General features: G+C 45.6%; 2 protein-coding genes across 10 annotated transcripts in view; both read right to left on the bottom strand.

Moving 5' to 3' along the window:
- CKMT2 (creatine kinase, mitochondrial 2) overlaps nucleotides 1-9,374 on the bottom strand; it is a 33,654-nt gene extending 24,280 nt beyond the window's left edge. The window contains exon 1 of one of the 2 annotated variants that reach the window (XM_005557296.4): nucleotides 9,315-9,374. The gene's annotated coding sequence lies outside the window, so the exon portion shown is untranslated. The remainder of the gene's footprint in view (nucleotides 1-9,314) is intronic. The other variant, XM_005557295.4, reaches the window with a different exon arrangement.
- A 3,097-nt stretch (nucleotides 9,375-12,471) lies between these two features.
- RASGRF2 (Ras protein specific guanine nucleotide releasing factor 2) overlaps nucleotides 12,472-17,353 on the bottom strand; it is a 265,274-nt gene continuing 260,392 nt past the window's right edge. For all 8 annotated transcript variants that reach the window (XM_005557287.4, XM_005557290.5, XM_065546425.2 and 5 more), the window contains one exon: nucleotides 12,472-16,948. In XM_005557287.4, coding sequence (XP_005557344.2) covers nucleotides 16,856-16,948 — 93 coding nt within the window. In that variant the 3' untranslated portion in view covers nucleotides 12,472-16,855. The remainder of the gene's footprint in view (nucleotides 16,949-17,353) is intronic.

Raw genomic sequence — 17,353 nt, 5'->3', positions numbered from 1 at the left:
GGAAAATGCTGACCACTGTCATAGACCTCAGAAAGACTGAAACCAAAAAATAGATAAGGAAGTTCCAGAAATTCCCTGGCTCTTAACTCATTATGGATACCCCCTCACTCCTGCTTTAAAAACCCTTGCTTATAAGCTAGCAGGGAGCTCAGGTGTTAAGTGCTAGGTACCCATTCTTCTTGCTTGGCACCCAGCAATAAACGCCTTTTTCTCACTACAAATCCCAGCATCAATGTTTGGCTTTTTTGGCATGCTGGGCGACCAGAACCAACCCCTTCTTTGTGTACTTGCATCCGACTCGGATGAGCCTATGTATGTCAAGCTGGTTGAGGCCCTTTGTGCTGAACACCAAATCAACCTAATTCAGGTTGATGACAACAAGAAACTAGGGGAATGAGTAGGCAGCCTCTGCAGAATTGACAGGGAAAACCCTGTAAAGTGGTTGGTTGTAGTTGTGACGTAGTTAAGGACTATGGCAAGGAGTCACACACCAAGGATGTCATCAAAGAGTACTTCAAACGCAAGAAATGAACAAATCTTTGGCTCACAAACCCCACAAACTTTTGAATGAAATCTACTTATATGATGTGACATACATTTCTTTCAGACATGGATTTTGAAATCCTATCAGTAAAAGCCACCAGGTGAGACTGACAAGTCTGGTTTTGAGCATGTACCTGCTTTGTTTTCTGATATCTGCAAATTAGGGTGACCCAGTGCAGGCTCCTGACATTTTGACCATGACAGGCTGTCTGAAGCCTGGGAGCTCGTTGTGCCCATCCTCAGAGGTGTCCGTGTGTGACACAGCAGAGACTACCCCAGAGATAACAGATGAAAGCCAGCAGAGTACAAGGCATAAATGTGCATGTCCTTCTGTTTCTTTTTGTTTTTAAGGGGTTCTGACTGAGCAGGCAGATAGGGAAGGAAGAATCAGATGAGGAGCAAGTGCTGGGTATTGGGAAAACAATTTAAATTTCCTACCACCCCAGAATTTCCTCTCTATAAAATATAGGAGAGAAAAAATTTTATTATTGAATAAACATGAAACTAGTGATGCGTATCTTTAGCATTCTGCTAAGGAGATTGCAAAGACAGAAACACATCCCACCCTTTTATATAAGCAAGCAAATAGGACCCATTCATTGCATACATGTTCTCTAACTCAAGTAAGAGGACATGACAGCACTATTTGTCAAGCATAATTCCTCCTAAATTCACCTGGTATTTGGGGTGGCCATTTGTGTTCACTAATTGCCTTTATAAAAAGGAAAAATAAAACTGAAGTCTCTAGGACAGCAGGTAGTTTTACAACTTGGAGCCAGGTGCTTACATGAAACTACTACCCACTGCTCTCCCACTGACAGTGGGAGGTAGGGAGCTATCTTCCTTGATGTCTACATTTTCAAAGAGATGGCTTCCAGACCCTTGCAGGAAAAGAGTCCTAGGTTGTAAAATCGACTGGAGCCTTACTTAGCTTTTTAAAAGATTTATATACATTTCAAAGGGGCAGCAAAATACTTTACAATTTTTCTAAAGGAAATGCTCTAAGTAAAAGGAAGAAGCTCTTCCCCTTTTTGCATAGGCTTGTGGGGTAACATTCTGGAATTCATGAAGAGCATGAATTGGTTTCCTCCCTCCATGTGCTGGAGGGCACCGTGTATGAAGCTTGGCAAGGCTGCAGTCAGGGGTGGACAATCACTGGGAATTGCACGCATCAAAGGGACAAGGGACAATCACTGGGTCCATCCTATACTTCAGAGGGACAAGACCCAATGAATGTAGAACTGGGCCACAGTTTCTCTTGGTTCTCAAAGCATGCTGGCCCACACATGATAGGTTATCATTAAATGTCTGATGAGTGAGTGAATGTCAGGAGCCTGAGAGACTTTAGAGGTTATTTACCTCAGCTGAAATTCAGGCATCCCTTTCCCTAGGCTCTCCTTAAATACCAGCAGTGCTGGCGATCCCACCACTTGCCAAAGCAACCCATTTTACTGGATAACTAATTATTACAACATTTTTCATATCTCAATAAGGAGAGAAAACAAAATCTTTCAAGGGCAAGGTACGTTTTTCAAAACAATCCCAAGAAGCAAGTATCCCATGTCACAGAGGAGGGAACTCAAAAACAGAGGCTTTAACAGCCCAAGGTCACACAGCTAAAGGGAAATCACACGTACCGAGTGTTCTGCATCAGGCCCTCATTTAAATAAACATCCTTTCACTCACAAGGGTTTACCATACAAATATTACAGCATGTCTCGATGGGGTCACCCCCTTTGTCTCCCAAGGAATGGAGCTGCCAGAGAGTTCCAGCTGCCTCAGATTCTCCCTGATCTCTCAGGGATGCTGAGTGTTTTCCCTCAAGCAGGGTTTCCACAGGCGAATGCCGAGGGGAGGCTAAGTATGGGGCCAAAATGCCCACAGCACATAGGTGTCATTCCAGGCAGCACTGAGGGGAAGCAGAACCAGGGGGTGGCCCTTGGGGCCTTCCTTTGCAGGAACACCACTCACCACAGAGTTCCAGGCGATCAGTGGGTCATGTGAGTCAAGGGCAAGTGAGTGAATGACACTGATATGCGTCAGGTAGGGAGAAGCCATGGTGGGCAGCATTGGAGGGAGGGGAAAGGGGGGGCGAGGAGGGGGTGGAGATAGTATTTGTCTACTTATTCATCTGATGACTGTTTACCTACTGTGTGGCAGCTTTTCCAGTCCTTAGTCTGAGGAAAAACCCTATGTGCTGAGCACTGGGTTCTATTAGTTTTATGAGTATTACCCCATTTAATCCTCACTACAGACCCAGGAAGTAGATGCTCATATTATTCCCATTTTACAAGTGAGCAAATGCAGGGAGAGAAAGGCAAAATAACTCACCCAGGACCACACAGTTTGTGAGTGGCAGCGCTGGGATTCTGGCCAGCAGTCATAGTCCACACACAACCAGGGCCCTTTGCTGGGCAACTAGAAATTTTGTGTGACTTGTGGTCTACTTGGGGAGCCAAAGCCTGTTGGGGGGTCCTGGGAGGGCATGGTCGGCTGTGGGACAGACCATTCAACGATGTTGTTTGAGGAGCCTTGTCAGGTCTTAACCATACCAAAGCATTGTATTGCATGCCTCCACCCGCCCTGGGACTAGGACCAGGTCACACACTGCACAGGATTCCAGTGGAAACAACGAATAGACCCCTGCACACCCATGTGCATCAATGGAGGACTGTGGATGCCGTGTGCCCCCACTCCTCCCTCCCAACAGCTGCTTCCAGGCATCTTCCAGCTGGGGAAATGGCCATTGCCCTCAGCCCATAGCAGACTTAGCCTACCCTTGAATGCTGCTGAAAAAAAGAAAGGACTAAATGTGTCCCCTGTTCTATTCCTAGTCCAGATTCTTAAGGATGAGGACACAGCATCCTGGGCCACTGTCACTAATACAAATTTGCCTCTGAGGGACTCTATGAAAGATAATTCCCCTGAAATTTGGAGAGTTGAATTAAGCTAGGACTGAGCGTGCCTGGAATTTGTGGCGGCCACCTACTCTAGAGGGCCTCAAGGAAAAACCATGGTTCAGGACAACCCTGACAGATCCTAGAGTCTAGAACAGAACACCTGTTCTACCAGGGATGGATTTGAACATGGGCAAGGCCAACCACCAAGTTCATGGCCTGTGTACAGCAAAGATTATGTTACATCCTGAGAGCTAAGCCTGGAAGCTCTTTCATCCATCTGTTTGTCCATCCATCCAACCATCCATCCCTCCATCTGCTCAACAAATGTTAGAGAATCAATCCCTGTGTCAGATACTGGGGCTGCCCTCAAGGAGCTTTTATAAAGTTCAGAGTACAGCCTGGTGGGGGAGACAGATCACTGTAAAAACCTACCACTATAATCCAAAGGACAGGAGCAAAAATAGTAAAGAGGAGAGAAGACTTAAATTTTCCTGGTGGGTCAGAGAGGGCTTTCTAGAGGAGGTGAAAAATCTTTGGGGCTATCACTTCACCTCATCCGGTGGATAAAGGGAGGACTTTCCAGATACAGTGGACAGAATGTGCAGAGGCAGGAGCCATAAGTGGCAGAGGCAGGGCAGGGACTGCAGAGACAGGCTGGAGCCGAAGCACGATGGCACTGGAGCCATAGCCAAAGGAACAAACCGTGAGACCTGGGACTTGAGTTTGGAGGCAGTGAAAAGTGACGACAAGGTTCTTCGCGGAAGAGTGATTTTATTCAACTTATGGAAGGTTGACCCCAGACCAGTGCTGCCGAAGTGTGGTCTGTGGGCTGTTAGCAGTTCATGACAACGTAACTACAGAAATTGAGAGTGAGCATTTAGAATACCTACAGCACTTTGATAGTCATTTTACTTTTTATATTTTGAGCTGGCATTTTGCATACCTGTTATTCTACCTTTTTTTTTTTTTTTTTTTTTGAGACAGAGTCCCGCTCTGTTGCCCAGGCTGGAGTGCAGTGGCCCAATCTCTGCTCACTGCAAGCTCCGCCTCCCGGGCTCACACCATTCTCCCGCCTAAGCCTCCTGAGTAGCTGTGATTACAGGCGCCCGTCACCATGCCCAGCTAATTCTTTGTATTTTTAGTAGAGACATGGTTTCACCATGTTAGCCAGGATGGTCTCAATCTCCTGACCTTGTGATCTGCCCACCTTGGCCTCCCAAAGTGCTGGGATTACAGGTGTGAGCCACCGTGCCCGGCCTTATTCTATTTTTCTAATAGTTGCACTTTATCATATTTTACAAATGTGTGGGTCTGCTATGGATTAGAAATAAGAGATTTTGCCACAGATAGTTTGAGAAGCCCAGCATTGCCACTCAACAAATGCTGGTGCATTCAGATGGTGAAATATTCTGCAGCTATTAAAGGAGTTAAAACTGCCTCCACTTTCCTGGATGCCCATCTGTGACACCCTTTTAGGTTAAAAGGAAAAGAAAAACTTGCTTAGAACTGAATATGAGTGGTTGCAATTTTGTAACAATGATGTATATACATATACATTTTCATATATTTGTATGAACATAAAAGTTTTGAAGGATATTCATCAAACTGCTAAAAGGGTTGCTTCAGAGTAACAGACTTGGAGAAGGCAGATTAATTTTCTCTTAATGGAACTCTGTATTGTATCATTTGTAAAAATAAGCATGTGTTACCTTTATGATAAAAAAGTAAAAACCTAAAAAAGAAAATTTTGATGTGTGTTAAAATTTTGGATTTCTAGGCTCCACCTTTTTGAATGAGTCTCTCCAAGAGTGGGGCCCTCACATGTATAGTGAGAAAAAGCTCCCCAATTACAGGATGTTACCAAGCCCCGCTGGGTGTAGCAACCCTGCATGGTGCCCACCTGAGCCTCAGCAGCTCCTCCCCATCATGGGCATGATGAGGTCTCCCTGTGGGGTGTTGTGAAGACGACGGGACAGGCTGCAGTAGGCACTGAATAAATGTGAGTCCCTTCCCCTGATGACCCTAAGGCTATGGGATCATCATCACTCCCACCCCGAAGCCACACCTGAGTACTCCAGCCGGCACTCGGCCTGCCCCTTTTCTGAATGCTTTTTGATTTTAGCTTACATTTTTAGCATTTAAATGTTTCATCTAATTTGAGAAAGAGTCTTGCTCTGTCACCCACGCTGGAGTGCAGTGGTGCGATCTCAGCTCACTGCAATCTCCACCTCCCGGGTTCAAGCGATTCTTCTGCCTCAGCCTCCCAAGTAGCTGGGATTACAGGTGCCCACCACATGTGGCTAATTTTGTACTTTTAGTAGAGATGGGATTTTGCCATGTTGGCCAGGCTGGTCTCGAATTCCTGACCTCAAGTGATCCACCTGCCCTCCACCACAGCTGGCTTCATTCAATTTGTATTTTGTATCTCTGTGGACAAGACTTCAAAGGTGTCTATCACATACTTTCAGATCTACTGATCATCTTCTGAAAACCAACATCAGGGTTCACAAAATGGATTTAACCAATTGGGCTCCCCAGTTCTTCTTCCAGACTCCACCCCTCCAACGGTGTCTCCAATGACTTCCTGGCATCACCGAACAGGTCCTTCACTTGGCCACCTCTGAGCCTTTGCTTTAGTGTTTTCTTTTACCTGGAAAATCCTTTCCAACCCTGTACACCGACTGAGTCAAACCTTCTGTCTTCTTTTTGAACTAACATTTATGAGCTCCTATCATGAGCCATGCATTATGCAAGGGACCTTACAAACACTATTAGTCTGTGTAACAATCCTGCCAAGTATGCTTTATTTTGTGCATGGGGAAACTGAGGCTCAAGAGAAGTGACCTGCCCCAGGTTTCAGTACCAGCACACTAGTGGAGCTGGGATTTGAACCCAGGTTTGGCTCTAACCCTGGATTCAGCTTCCTTGCAGACCCCAGCACCTCACATACAGCCCTGCACTGACCAGCAGCTGGAGGGAAACCACCCTTGTGGCTTAAAAGCTGTGGCCACAGGTCATTCCACTCGGTCACACCCTGAAGCCCGCAGAATTGCATTGACCACAGCAGCTCCTAGGCACAGGATCGTCACCTCAGGGCACATGACTCCTCCTAGAGTTGCAGATTATAAACTGTTCTGTTTCCCTGTCCTCAGGCCTCTGCTGAAGTAGCCCAAATGCCAGGGACATTTCTGCCCGCTCCACTCTGACCCTAGCTGCTCAATGTGCCTGCCAGGCCTTGCGAGGGATGCTGTGCCAGTGTGAGGAGGAAGGTAGTCTCCAGCTTTCACCCCATAGAAGCTGTCTGCCTCAGTTTCCCTAACCTGGAACACCGCTATGACTCCTGAGTTGAAAAACACTGTTGACAGCATCTAGGCTAAAATTAGCAGAATGCCTGGGCTCCAAGCCAGGGAGATTTGGGGTGATGGGAAGGTGCAAGAGCACAGCCAGAGCCCAAAGCAATAATATCCTGTTTGTTCCTACACTGCCGTCCCCACTAAAAAACAAGGACAGCTGCATCAAGCCCTTTTGTTAAGTGGCCACACAAGCTGCACATTTCTTGGTCCCAGGCAGGCATACCGGGAGTTCAGATCCCGGTCTAATGGTCTTCTCTGGTTCTGTGACATCCTGGAATGTGAAAGGGAGGCCTTGGGTTCTGTCACTGCCTCCAGCCTGAGCCCCCTGTGCTTCCTGGGCATCCCGGATGGACCATGTCTGCCTTTCTGCTGACTCAGACTTATTTCTGGTCCAGCCATTCAGTGTCCCTGTGTGTGAACTCCTCAGCCAGAGGGCAGGTGGAAGGCCAGGAGGAGGACCATATGTCATCTTTCCATCCAGAGAGCCACCCCAAAACAGAGGACGTCCTTGGGCTTGGACCAGCTCCACAGAACACACTGAACAAATTCTCACGATGCCAGGCGCCTAGGCCGGCAGAAAATGCCTCTCCCCTCCCAGTTCTAAGACAGCAAAGGGTTTGCGTTACCTCACAACCACTGGGTACACAGCCGACCGTAATGGGCACTCTTGGCATCACTGTTCTACTCAGCAAATAGACAGTCCTAGGCAGGAGATATTTAGAATCCTACTCTGTAAAACAGAGGCCTTTCCTAGGCCTCCTATAATGAAGGCATGGGACGGTTACCAGACTTGTCCCTCAAGGGGTAAATTGTTTACAAGAAAACAGGAAGCTAGCAGCCATCTAGTCCTTTTAAGTGCTGTGAAGAAGTGGGCTGCCTTCTTCCCCGCCCAAGGGAGGGAGTCTCTGAGACTTCCCAGGCAGGGTTGGTGTGACCTCTAGCAGTCACCTTCAGCATGGGTTGCTGCTGGATTCCTGGCTCTGTGGGCAGAAGCTCCGAGAATGCTTGACACAGGCTGTATCGGGGGTTCCTTTGGGAAGACAAATGGAGCCTGCTCTAGGCTATGGCAGAGATGGAGGCCCAGGGCCTCTGAGTTAGGGGCAAAGTCAGTCCCCCTCCTGTGTCCGAAACCCCAGGACTCCTCATTCTGTATGGCACTCCCCCAACCCACAGTTTCCTTAGGAAAACTGACCTGGCTATGGGCCATTTCCTTGTGAGGTGATTTGGTCATGAGGCTGGCAGAGTCCATGGGGTGCATGTGGCACTCCTGTGCTTTGCTGGGACAGTACCTTAACCCACAGGCATGATTAACTCCAAAGTCTGGGGTCTTTGGAGAAGGTGCCTATCAATGCAGAGGAAGTGAGGTGCCCACACCACCAGACAAGGCCCAGAGCCTCCTGGAAGAGCCTGTCAGGAAGCCTCAGGCCACATGCTGTGGCCATGCTCGCCTCCCTGAGAGGACAGAACAGACCAAGGACACGAATTCAGAACAGAGAAAATGTGAGAGCCGTAGACGGGAAAAGCAGCCCTTCTGGAAACAGCGCACTGGTGTACCTAGCGTAACCTTGTCCTGAGGGCACTGACTGCCCCTCACTTGACTCGGCTGACACTGAGGGGTCACGAGCCCGGCAACACTTTCTGAAAGGTCTAAAGGGCAGCACTGAGGAGACCTAAAGGTTTTGCTGTTTGTCAAATGTCACTCTTCCTCACATTCAGAGGAGAGCATTTGAAGGCAGACCACTTGAGGGACAAGGACAGGACTGATTTTTAACCCCAGGACTACCAAGCCAGCAAGCTATCAAAGGCTAGGCCTCTGCCCAGGTGCAACACATGGAGCCAATTCCACAGGTTTTTGTTGTTTTTTAAAATTAACCTCCAGTGGGAAAGGTAAGGATGGCAGGGAGGGGAGATAGTTACTTGGCTCATTATCAATGTGTTCATGTTAGTGATGGCAAAACTGAATCTCTAGCAATACTATTTGCCAGTTTAAACTGGGCCTGGCTATTGGGCTTATTAGTAAATAGCTTCTCAAAATTTTAATTTTCTAGTTAGTTCATCCCAAGTCACTGATTTACACGTCTTTTGAGACTGAGACTGCTGGGGAAAAACATTCCCAGAAATCAGTGGATTAGACTCTCTAAATTACAAGGGAAAGACATTTGAAGTTTAAAGTTGTCCCAAACTTAGCGTCAAAATACAGCCTTTAGAATTTTTTTTTTTTTTTTTTTCAAATCAAGAAAAAGTCCTAATTCACTACCAAAAAGAGACTCTGCAGGCAGCGTGCTGATTTGTTCTGCTCCTGGTGCTGAGCTGCCCCCACCTGTGTGCAGGGAGGAGGGGGTGCTTCGGCCAAGGGCGGGCGCTCTGCTGGCTTTAGCGAGTCACCATTGCCTCCTCGCAGTCAGCGTCCTAACGGGGTCCCGGTCCACAGCCCTGCATCCACTCCTCCAAGGCCCTTCACACTGGCTCTAGCCATGACCCCTCTTTGGAGGAATAAAGCAGAGTTTCACGGACTCACCGACCTTGAAGCCGGAGTCTCCCACGTCCTGCTGAGCGCACACAGCCAAGAAGTGTATGTAGGGCGAGCTGGCCGGGCGGGCCTGGAAAAGCCTCCCTGGCGGGGCGGGGCCAGAGGACCTCGCCAATCCCAGCGCAGACCTCCGGGCGCACCGGCCCCCACAGCTGTACCGTTGAAGGCAGGCCCCTGGGCGCTTGGCTCTTCATAGCACCTGCCCTTTCTCTGAAACATAAAAGGAGGAGCCAATCTTGCTCTCCAGGCCTGGTCCTGAAGGCTCCTCTGCCAGGGCTCTGGATCTCAGAATGGAAGGCCCAGCGGGTGAAATTGTGTATCTGTTGGGGGATTTGTTTCCCTCTTCTCTCAGGTGTACCAGCCTTGGGGCCCTGGTGAGCTCTGGAGGATGAACCCCTCAAGCCAAGGTCGGAGAGGAGGATATCTCAAGCTGCCTGGCTCCAGCAGCTGACCGGGCCCTGAGCCAGGGGCTGGAGGGACCTCTTTCCAGCGTCTTTGTCTGGGGCCTAGATCCAGGGACAATTACAGTCACGTTTCAGTTCAAGATCAGGCCATCTGCAGTAGACGGCTAGATCATCTCGCTTTCTGTCCACACCAGCTTAACCCACGGCAGGCCATAGCCCTGCTTAAAAATAGTCCTACTTGGGATATCCACCGCACGCCGGGAAGGTTGCCTGTAAATAGCAATGACCCAGCAGGATTTTGGACAGCAGCCCTGCCATTTCAAGGGAGCCTGCCTAGGCATCTGGTGACCGTCACGTACTCGGCTTCTGAGGCCACGTGGACATGACCAACTGGTTCCTGTCTCTTACTTCTCAGAGCCTAGCTCATGCTCAAAGGACTTGATGGAGCAGGGGGTGGAGCCCCAGGAATAACCTTCTACCCAGTATGCTTTCTCCTTCAGAGTTTCCATTCCTTTAAATCACGACCCATGTTTAAAAAATCATCGAATTTACCTTTGCATGGGGTATTGATTGGGAGAGCACATGAGGGGGCCTTTTGGCAGGACGGAAAGGTTCCTGATTGGGGTGGTTCTATAAAGATTGGGACCAATCAAATTAATTTCGTAGTCCTTTAAGGAGTCAAGACCCACCAGCTTGCATATTCCGTCATCAAGGCAGTCTCGGTTTATTCCTTCTCAAAATAGCTCTTTTCCACACACACTTGTTTCAAGTCAATTCAGGCACCAAGTGAAATAAATCCAGTGACCCTGAAATAGCCCAGCTTCCAGATCCAGAAAATTACAAGGCTTTTGAAGAGCGTGGAATTGTAGATTTAAAGGATGGCAGTTATAGCAAAAACCTCCTTTTCCTCCCCAATTGCCTAATCAGCATTTAGGGCCCCCTCCACTCACCCTACCTCAACACCTTATATTTTACAGAGTAAATGTATATGTTAGTAAGGTCAGAAGAAAAGTTGGGTCATTGTTGAGAAAAGAGAGTACCACTCTTCTTTTGGGGGCCTGGTCCTCTTCAAGCATATTATACAGGTGGTGTGATGGGGACGAAATCTCTACAAGGGACTCACAGTAGAAATTCTGGCTTTCTGGAAATCTTTCAGATGCCATCTCTGTCACATGCCATCCGTTCCCTTCTTATCGTTGCCAACTCCCTTTGAAGCTCTGGGGCTCTAGCCACACCAGGCTGCCCTGTGGCTGGCTTCTGCCACAGGGGCAGGAACAGAATTGAAGTATGCGACTGCCTATCATTTGCTTTAAAGGAAAATGTCCTGGACTTAGTCTCTTTTCTGTTCCTGGGTCCAGCAGGAATGTGGCTAGAGCAGGCCCCAAATTTGACCTCGTAGGCAAGGACCATGCCTTGTGGGATGGGCAAATAATAGGATGAAAGGAACCTGGGTTCCTGTGTCCCACCAGCCTGGATTGCTCATTTCAGAATTGGGCAGGAGGAACCCCTTTCCTTAGTCTATGCTTGCATCCAGCAACTGTAACTTAATTCCATCAGCTCTAAATGTTACCACAACTTCATAGAAGTTAAAGTATTTTCATATATAGTAATCCATATAACCACTGCAGTAATTTTAGGGGTACATAGGAGCCTTATTTCAGAAGCCCCTCCTAGGTGGAGCTTCTCCTGTCTCCACCACCCATTCAGGAGCGTTGAGCTGCCATGCAATGGACTGAGCTGTTCTGGGTAGTAGTGAGTTCTCTGTGCCTGGAGGTAATCAAATATGGGCTGGGGATGTCACAGGAAGAATCTAAGCACTGGAAAGAAAGGTGATTAGTTGATCCTTCATATCATTTCAAAGCTTTCCCCAAATTCTTTGAATTTTAGGGCCTCTTCTAAACTGTTTTTCTCCCTGAACTTTAGAAGTAATATTTAGAAGTAAAATAATATATCTGAAGGAATTCACTGCTATGAAGAAGATGTAAAATAAAAATAAAGCCCCTAGGCCCCCAGGCAAAACAAAACAGACTCATTGTGGTAAAAGAGACCCCAGAAAACATTAAAAACCAGGATTCTACAGCTTTGGCAAGGCAAGAGGTCAGTCACACCCAACGTTCCCCCACCTCAATAACTGCCTCAAGACTTTCTTTCCTACAGTTAAACTAAAACCAGTTCCTGAAAACTGTGTCTGGAAGATTTCTTCCTCAACTTCAACAGACAGACTACCTGACTTGGCGAACCCCCCTTCCCTCAATGCAGTTTCCCCATGACAAGTGTTGAGCCTTACGAAGCACACCGTCCTCATAACTGACCGCAGACTGCAGCCAGTTCTGGCCGGTTTACAGAGACTGCACACCAAGTGTCTTCGTGCCCCGTGTTTCATCTTTTGAGGTATACAGTCCAATGTTACTACATTTTAATGTTAAGTCTCCATCCCAAAGTGAACATGGGTTGTATGTAACATGTATGATTACTATGCATGCATTAGGGCCTCATAAATATTCATAAGATTATCCTATAACCTACTAAATGTATATGTATGGCTCATCTCATTGGGCATAAATCTCAGCCTCTCCCTTTTTCTCTGAAGTGCTTGCTTTTGGCTTTGGCCAGAGGCTCCAGCCTGCAGACTGTAACCCTTTATAAGAAATAAAGATATATTTTTTTCTAAATGTATACATTTCATGGTTTTGACAATGTAGAAAAATGAGGAAAAGAGTTAAATGAAGAAACCAATGAGATTTCTGAATATTCAAGAAAGGTGAAGTTTAATTTGCATATAGGCATAACCTACACCTCACCTGGCAAGTGTTAGGCCACAGCACAAACCCCTCTGTCCAATCACAGGTGTCCACAAATTTGCAAAGTAACTGGACACGAACAATATGCTTCTCAAACTCACACACATATTCGTCCATCGCACACACACTCAAATGATAAAGAAATACATTGAAATCCTCTACAAGAGAGCTGAGCATAGTAATCAGATTACCTCACATGCGGACAGCACTTTGCACTTTACAGTCTAATCCATTTGGTCCTCACAATAGCCCTGTGAGGTAAGCAGCACAGAGATTACTATTCACACCATTTTGCAGAAGAGGAAACTGAGGCTCAGGGATGTATAAACACCAGCCTAAGGTTTTCCAGCTGGAGACTGGGCCTAGGACTCAGGGCTGGGATGCCCAGGTCAGCTCTCTTTCATAACTGATTTCTAGTGAAAAATGAAATGAGCTGTGTAAAAACCAACATCATTAAGTATAATAGAACTATTATTTTCCTTGAGCAGATCAGACCAAGTACAGTCAATCCTAATGTTAATGTCATGCTGCATGATGAATAATTTTCTGAATCGTTCATGTGTTTATTCCTACAACAAAATGACTGTTTCCCATTTTGGCTCTGCCTTGTCTTAATTTTAAGTCACCAATGGCCGATGAGAAATGGCACACTGATTAGATTTCATTAAGTCTTCTTACCAGAATTACATGGTGGTATCTATAATAGAGCCATTATTTAAACTTACAGTCTGATTTCTTACTGAAATGAAAATGATTCTTATTTATTGATTCCCTCTGGCTGTGGACATTAGCCTGGCTCTACCCTTCAGCCATAAATAGGATGTTCTCTTTTATGCCATTTCAATAGTTGTAAAAATAATACATTTTGCAATTGTATTTTTAAAAACCTTTATACTTTCAAGTGAAGAGATTTTTTTTCAAGGGGATAAAATCAAACTTTGAAGAAAAAAAAAAGCTAAGTAAAATCTCTTGCTTTTAAATAAAAGTTATTTTTATTGGGAATAATCCCTGTATTGCATTACTGCTTTTAGTTAAGAATTTTAAAGCTGCCCAATCACTGCTGGCCCAAAAGCCTCGTCGTATGCAATAACATGAGAGAAAGGGCGCCGATCCATCATTACTCACTCCACATGGGACCATAATGGATTTTTCTCTTCCAAGTGATTCAGTTTCTCTGAGTTTCATTTGTTTATAAGTAGTACTTTCAGACGTACTGCAATTTAACACACAGTAATAGGACTTGGTGTGAGAGCCACTTGAAAATATTGCAATGGCCGTTTAAAATTCCCTCTTTAAATTCCTCCAGAAAAACACTAAGGAAAAGTGACAACGCTTTACTTCATGCCTGAATCTGTCAAATAATATATTGGATTAGGTAAGAGATTTGTCCCTGTAGCAAAACTAGATGTCTCAGTTAATAACCAAAGGCATCCCCTAAAAGCTCCAAGATAATTCCGTTGACAGTACAAAATGTGGGCATTCATTCGAAAGCCTGAAATTGGATTTTACTTCTGATTTTCTAGGTTAATTTTACAGTATACATGTTCGCTACTTGGCTGTTAGAGGTTGACCTCCCATCTCCTCTTATTTATGGACTAGAGGCAGATGCAGCTGGGAATGCCGGCTTTGTGTGTAGGCAGAAGAGAACGGGCACTTTAACAACACTGCAAATTGCTCTTGGGGATTTTTAATTTAACCAAATTGAAGGTGTTTTGAAATGTGCATTCCTCTCCCAGCTGGCACACGAATAGTGCAGGTCATCAACAGACACTCCCTCAGAGGCGGAGCTCTCTCTCTCTTGCTCTCTTGCAGCTCCAGGAAGGCTGCAGACTCCAGAAAGTGGTGTAATTCTCAAACAAAAATGTGAAGGGCTAGCGAGTGGCGCACCCCTGCAGTCCCAGCTGCTTGAGAGGCCGAGGCAGGAAGGTTGCTTGCGTCCAGGAGTTCGAGGCCAGCCTGGGCAACATAGTGAGACCCTGTTTTTCAAACAAACATAAAACCCCCTAAAAGTCAGCATAGCAATCGGCAGTGCCTAATATGATCACTGCGGGGCAGTTCCAACATCCTGCAGGAAATAGGTGCAAAAGCTTTGTCACTAACTGAAAAGCTGTGATCCAAAAGGGAAGGAGCATTTGGAAACTCCTGTCTTATTTTTTGTTAATAAGAATGGCTGCAGCGTCTCTGGAACATTTGGGTCAAAGAAATGAGCCCAGACTTCCACAAAAAGCACACGCAGAACCATCCTTTCCCTCTGAAGGACTCTAGCAACTCCACGGCAGATAGAATGCATCAACCTTTCCATGTGTTTGGCCTGAAACTAGTTTGTGTGTGGTCCTCTCACAGATTTGTCACGGTTTTAGTTCACCTTTCAGGACTATGCTTTTGAGCCAAGAAAGCTAACCTTTACTTTTCTTCTGCAAGACCTCGAGGTGTTTGGTGCAACTGATACGTATTATTTCAAACCCTCAGCTTCTGAACACTGAGAAATAAATCACAAGTTATGCGTTGTTAGGATCCAAACAGCCCATGCTTCTCATCATGCATCAAGATGCGTCAACCTCTTATTTGAAACTAAAGAGAGCAAACAAGCAACTTTAAAAAAGAAAAAGAAAGCATCCATAAGGAACCCTCCTTGGGTTGAGTGCTACACTGTTGGCTAATGTGAACTATTGAAAATATTTTTGGAATGGTCTTCAAATATTGTATTTTCTTTTACTTAGTTGATATTTCACTATATAGTTACATACAGAGATGGCGCTTACCATGCAGAAAATGTACATTCTCTACCTCTATGGTACATTACCAATGCTAGCTCTTCCACTGGGTCTTAAGAGCCAGCAGGTGGAATTTATTAGTCAGCTGTTAGCTCTAGCAACATAATTAAAGTGCAAGGAAAGAGGGAAAACAGCCAGACAGATCAATTTTTCATTGTCAGCATCAGTAAGTTTCATGCCGCTAAGAGAAAATGTCAGGTGCAACAGGTTCAGGGAAATAGAACTATATTTTTTCTCTTCCTTCTTTTAAAGCAGCAGTCTCCCTGAGAAGAGAAGAGGGAGGTAAACAATGAGATAGCCCTATTTCTTCAACAACTGACAATCTCGGGAAAAGTAAGGTCACTTCCCCAGCCTCGGGTAGCAGGACTAACCCCTGCATTTGGTTTTGTAATATAAGAGCTGTTCGGTGGTTGGGCCCATTTCCCATGCACTTATAATACTCTCAGAGATCTCTCAACATCATGTTGTAAAGAAAGAGATCTACGAACAGCATATGGAAGTGTGGGATTTGAAAAGAAAATTTCACTGAACTGTTTTTAAAAAAATACAGCCAATGTTCATAGTAAGCCTAAAAAAGGTGTGTAAATAAGAATAGATTCCTGCAGTACTATGAGCGGGGAAAGAAAACAAGCAAAGCAAGGTGCAGAGATGATTTTTAGGTATAGATTTTCACTCAGCACTGAAACCCATGATTCCCCACAGCACTAGGTGGCCTTCTGTCTGTTCCACAGTTTTGTCGGTGAGATGGACGTGCACCTTCTTGCAAACTGCAGCTGCCTCTCCAAGAGGGTTGGCGGCTTAGGACCAACAGTCTCAAGGAAAAGCTCCCGACCCACCTCAGCCAGCCACTGTCTGGAATCCTCTGGGGCACAGCCTACTGCCTTTAATTAAGGAAATGTTACATACAAATCCATTTGTGTTTCATTCTTTCTTTCCTATCCCGTTGCCTAAAGACTGGAAAGCCAGTTTCAGAAGGTACCATTCCTCACATAGAAATATTTAGAATGCACTGAAAACCATGCACATGCTGTAGACTGAAATTGCTTATGTGTTGGTCCATCTCTGTAGAGGAAGTGTCAGCTTTTCTGTGAAGCTTATACCAAAAGGAAATGTAATGGAACCAGTCAAATCCTAGAAGATTGGTAGGTGTGCCCAGGCCAGTATAGTGCCAGAGAAACATCACAGGTCTTTTTCATGGATCCTTGTCCCTGAGTTCTAACAGAACACGGACAGAGTTTAAAATTTACCAATTTACCTGCTTTGTTAAAATGGCAACTACCATCTCCCATCTAACATTCCCTTACGTAAAACGTGCCACCAGCTTTCTAAATAGCCATCTTTCACCTTCCCACCCAAGTTTGAAGCATCTGTCTTTGACCCAAACAGCTGGGTTTCTCTCTGAATGGAGACAGAATTCCAGTCTGGTTCTATCTTCTTTGGTGGAGAAAGGAGACTGGCTTCGTGCTGTACCATGTGAGGCAAGGCATACACAATTCTGTCTGTCCTGCTTTCCATGAACATCCCATGGACTCAGGGGCAAGGCCAGATCTTCAAGCAGGGAGTCGAGGTTCAATTTTTAGTGACAGCTCATATAGCGTATCTTCATCTATGATAAGGTCTTTGTCAAGCAAGTACTGTGTGACCTGAAAAAAAAGGGAAGTCCCAGCTTTTACCTCTTTCAGATACCACTGCGTACATTTTCTGAGGGAATCTAACACAATTCAATATTTTCTCTTAAACGCCTAAAAATCTTATTTGACCAAAAATCTCAAAAATGTTTCCATTGTTTTTTTTTTTTTTTAAAAAGCAAACATCTCTAGTCCTCTCTCAACCCCCAATTCCAGGTTCCTCCCTCAATAAAAACTACTGCTACTAATTGGTTTGTGTTCTCCCAGTTGTTTTTCTATGTCTTTATAGAGATTACATGTACTTACAGATATCGTTTCCCCCCCCCTAAAAATGGCATCACGGTGCACATTTTATTCTGCTTTCATCTCTTAATGATAGGTCGGAAAGAGCTCCCTATGACAGTAGATAGAGCTCTAACT

The sequence above is a fragment of the Macaca fascicularis genome, chromosome 6 (genome assembly GCF_037993035.2).
Source record: "Macaca fascicularis isolate 582-1 chromosome 6, T2T-MFA8v1.1".
Classification (NCBI taxonomy): Eukaryota; Metazoa; Chordata; class Mammalia; order Primates; family Cercopithecidae; genus Macaca; species Macaca fascicularis.
The sequence above is the reverse complement of the archived record's forward strand: the minus strand, read 5'-3'. Positions and strand labels throughout refer to the sequence as shown.